This window comes from Episyrphus balteatus, chromosome 1 (assembly GCF_945859705.1).
Source record: "Episyrphus balteatus chromosome 1, idEpiBalt1.1, whole genome shotgun sequence".
In the NCBI taxonomy this organism is placed as follows: Eukaryota; Metazoa; Arthropoda; class Insecta; order Diptera; family Syrphidae; genus Episyrphus; species Episyrphus balteatus.
The window spans coordinates 56,579,782-56,584,398 of record NC_079134.1 but is presented as its reverse complement, the minus strand read 5'-3'; the positions used below and the strand labels follow the sequence as shown (position 1 = coordinate 56,584,398).

The 4,617-nt window shown below is 41.9% G+C and overlaps 1 protein-coding gene across 1 annotated transcript; it reads left to right on the top strand.

Moving 5' to 3' along the window:
• Window positions 1-3,558: 3,558 nt before the first annotated feature.
• On the top strand, window positions 3,559-4,314 carry LOC129921113 (uncharacterized). Its single transcript, XM_056002800.1, has one exon. It carries the CDS (start codon window positions 3,559-3,561, stop codon window positions 4,312-4,314), a length of 756 nt encoding a protein of 251 aa, XP_055858775.1.
• The last annotated feature ends 303 nt before the right edge of the window (window positions 4,315-4,617 follow it).

Below are 4,617 nucleotides of genomic sequence, written 5' to 3'. Positions count from 1 at the left end.
TTTGTGTTAATTTAGATGAATCTGAACTTTATGTTCTAGCAAGCTATATACTGTTGGAACTTGTATCAACCAGCGCTCTGGCAACACCCTGATTGTGACACCAACTATGAATCCAAATAATCTCATTTGGTAATACTGTAACTATTTGAATTCAACGACATTTTTTCTGTCAAACAATTTTGTTCACTTCTTACTTTTGATTTTCTGTGCTGCGCACAAATACTTTATATTATTCTTTGAACTGTTGTATTAAAATAATAAATTCTTTTATTAATATTTGTATTTGATTCTTCAGGTTATGGGCCCAGACCCAAACGTTTAGAATATTAATAAATAAAATTTAGAGTACAAAATGTCGATAAACATAAATTCAATCCGCCCGCTCGTAAGCAACAACTACGACACTTGGGTTATGCAGATCGAGGCTGTGATGGTGAGATCTGGAACGTGGAAGCACGTTAATGGTGGAGCACCAAAACCAACACTGGTGGAGGGTAACGAAGAGTCGAAGAAAAGTGTCCAGAAGTGGTTGGATGATGAAGCCAAGGCAAGGGCAGACCTGATCATTGCCATCGATCCGAGTTTTCTGCGTCTTGTTAAAGGACTGGACACGGCAACGTGTATCTGGGAGCGATTAATTTCTGAGTTCACTTCCACAGGACCAAACAAAAAGGCGACATTACACAAACGTGTGGCGACATATAAAATCCAGGAAGGTGACGATCTGCGAAAGAATTTAATGGAATTCTTCGATGCGGTGTCACAGCTCAAGTGTATGGATGTAGATATACACGAGGAGTTATTGTCGATACTTCTTTTGAATGGATTGCCACCAAGTTTCGAGCTCTTCAAGTATGCAATGGAGTCACACGACAGCCTTCCAAAACCCCATGTACTGAGGGAGAAAATTCTCGAAAACCATAAAGCAGCAAATCAACGTAAGGAGGACGACAGAACTGAAGCAATGTATGTTCGTCGTGGTGCTTATCAGAACAAGTCGAAATTCGAAAGAGAGGCGCAACACAAAAATTATGGCAATACGAGTGACGGTGACAAAGCATTTAAGTTCAGATGCTATAAATGTCATGAACTAGGTCACAAAGCGTCTGTGTGTACCAAAAACAAGAACCCGAAGAGCGCATCGAAATTTGAATCGTCAGTAAAAGCAGAATCTACATTCTACACGAAGGGGATGCAGAAGAGCGAGGTTGGAGGACGATGGTGTTTGGATAGTGGTTGCACGTCCCACATGTGCAATGATGAAAGTCCGCACTCTCATCGGCATCTGGAAAACTGATGTTGGCAAATGATTCGAGTACAAATGTTGATGCGAGGGGAACTGTTAGGATTGTCACCACAGACGGGATGTCTGTAAAGAATCTTAGAACTAACCTATTATCCGTTGCGAGGATAACTGACCACGACAACACCATCACGTTTGACAAAGAAAAGGCGGTCGTTCGAGGAAGTGACGGTGAGACAAAAGTTGTTGCGAGCCGAGTTGGACAACTGTACTATGTCCAGGGAAGTACAACACAAGCGTGCGCGGTTGAAGCAAGTGCAACCAAGCTTGACTTATGGCATCGCAGACTTGGTCACCTAAACGAACGAGACCTTTTTGATATGCACCGAAAGAATTTTTTAACTGGTCTTTCTTTGAACGACAAGCTTGGATCCTGTAGCGTATGTCTCAGTGCAAAAATGACGAGGTTGCCGTTTCCAAAAAGGTCAAACAGAAGCACAAACCTGTTGAATCTTGTGCACACTGATGTGTGAGGACCTTCTCGAGTTGATTCGATGGCAAAATCGAGATACTTTGTCACTTTCATTGACGATTGTAGCCGTTGGTGCGAAATAAGGTTTCTGAAGCAGAAGAACGATTTTTTCCGTGCCTTTAAAGTCTATATAGCTCAGGTTGGGACACAAACTGGTCGAAAAATAAAATGTTTGATGTCAGACAACGGAGGTGAGTTTTGTAATTATGAATTTGATGAGTTTCTGCGAATGAATGGGATAAGGCGACAACTTACAGCTCCACACACACCGCAGCAAAATGGTGTGGTGGATCGCAAAAATAGAACGCTTGCTGATATGGCAAGGTGCCTCCTGATACAATCTGATATTGGAAACGAGTTATGGGCAGAAGCGATAGCGGCGTCGAATTATTTGCGTAACAGGTGTCCCACATCCAGTTTAGACGGGCGCACACCCTTTGAAGCTTGGAACAAAAAGTTGCCAGACCTGAGACATCTAAAGGTGTTTGGCTCAAAGACTTTTGTTTTGGATAATTCACATGGCAAAGACAAGTTTGAAGCGCGTTCCTTTGAGGGCATCCTGGTGGGGTATCTGAAATATCCAAGGGCTACCGTGTATGGATTCCCGACAAGCAAAGGGTAGTCATAACGAGAGACGTCAAGGTCATAGAAGATGATTTAATTGCTGCGAAAAGTCAAGAAAAATATGTGTTGCTGCCAATTGGAGACACTGCAACTGAAACTGTACCAGCTTCATTGGAATTAGAAACACATGATGAGATTGATCCTGAACCACCGAAGGACAAGAAAAGTGTTCGAGTTGTCTATCAAATGAGGTCTGTTTCACGTTCAGCAAGGCAGAATCAAAAAGAACAAACTGCAGAGATCGAACAAACTGATGATGAAGGTGAAACAGATGATGACGTTTATACTGATGCTACAGATAAAGCTGAAATTGAGGTTGCGAACATTGGAGAGCTGTCCCTTGAAGATGCGATGGCTGGTTCAGAGGCACAAGATTGGCTGGTAGCAATCAAAGAAGAGATTCGAGCGCTTATCAAGAACAACACGTGGGACCTAATCGATCGTCCAGAGAACAGAGCTGTTGTGACAAGTAAGGTTGTTTTGCGAAATAAAATGAAAGCAGATGGCTCTTTGGATAGAAAGAAAGCTCGTGTTGTTGCTCGAGGTTTCACGCAGCGCAAAGGAATCGACTTTGAAGACACCTTCACTCCAGTAGCTCGCCTTGAATCGATCAGACTTTTGATGGCTCTGGCAGTCCGTGAAAACTTAAAAGTCTATCAAATGAACGTAGTGTCAGCCTATCTGAACGGTGAGTTGGAACAAGAAATCTTCATGGAAACTCCAAAATATCTCCAGCAGTCGTTAGAAATTCTTGTAAAAGAAGATGAAAGCATTGATGGCGTAAAAGATAAGGCCAAACAGATTTTGAAGAATTTCAAGAATAGCGATAAAGTTTGTCGACTGCGAAAGGCGTTGTATGGTCTGCGGCAGGCAGGGCGACAGTGGCACAAAAAGTTAGATGAAACACTTCGTAAACTTGACTTGAAACCGGCTGGTAATGATACATGCTTTTATTTTAAAGCAAGTAAAGAAGAATTTACTGTCGTTGCAGTATATGTAGACGATCAATAGACCAAAACACATTGAACCAGATTCGTGATGGGCTTACCTGTGCTTTTGAAGTAAACCACCTGTTTGGGCGTTGAAATAATTCAAAAAAGATGACTAAATAAAATTAAAGCAGAAAGCATACATCAAGGAAATACTAAAGAAATTTAATATGGACGAGTCGAGGCCAGTAAACACACCGAGCGACACTAACTCGAAATTACCTTCTGGTAAGGGTCACACTGAAGAACGTCAATTCGAAAAGCCCTATCGTCAACTCATAGGATCGCTTATGTATCTGGCGATTGCAACCCGGCTAGACTCATCATTCACCGTGAATCGTTTGGCGCAGTTCAACGAGAGTTATCAAGACGTACACTGGTCAGCTGCAAAGCGTGTTCTTCGTTACTTACGAGAAACAGAAAACTACGAACTCACCTACACCAAGGACAATTTGGGTCTTCGAGGGTACTCAGATGCAGATCATGCGAATGACGAGAGCGATAGAGTGTCATACACTGGGTACGTATTTATACTCAGCGGAGCTGCGATTACCTGGCGCTCGCAAAAACAAAGGTCGGTAGCTATTTCTAGTACCGAGGCGGAATATGTAGCTCTGTCTGAAACATCAAGAGAAGCTACATATCTTCTAAATCTAATGACGGAGATGAATTTGCCTGAACTAACCAAAATAAGTATAGGAACTGACAATCAAGGCGCAAAACATATAGCCGAGAATTCAGTGTGTCATTCGCGCACTAAACACATTGCGACTCGATACCATTTTGTGCGGCAGGTGTTGAAAGATGGAAAGGTAACTGTAATCTACACTCCAACAGATATGATGCCGGCGGATGTGTTCACCAAACCGCTTCCTGGACCAGCACACTACAGATGCATGAAGGACATCGGCGTAATAGTTTGCTAAGGCGCGCTGATTGAAGAAGGCGTGTTGGAACTTGTATCAACCAGCGCTCTGGCAACACCCTGATTGTGACACCAACTATGAATCCAAATAATCTCATATGCTAATACTGTAACTTTTTGATTTCAACGACATTTTTTCTGTCAAACAATTTTGTTCACTTCTTACTTTTGATTTTGCTGTGCTGTGCTGCGCACAAGTACTTTATATTATTCTTTGAACTGTTTTATTAAATTAATAAAGTCTTTTATTAATATTTGTATTTGATTCTTGATATACCGCCTAAGAGCTCATTAGAGTTTTATG

Coding starts and splice junctions, on each gene's coding strand:
- LOC129921113 (XM_056002800.1), top strand. CDS start 3,559: ATGGACGAGTCGAGGCCAGTAAACACACCGAGCGACACTAACTCGAAA.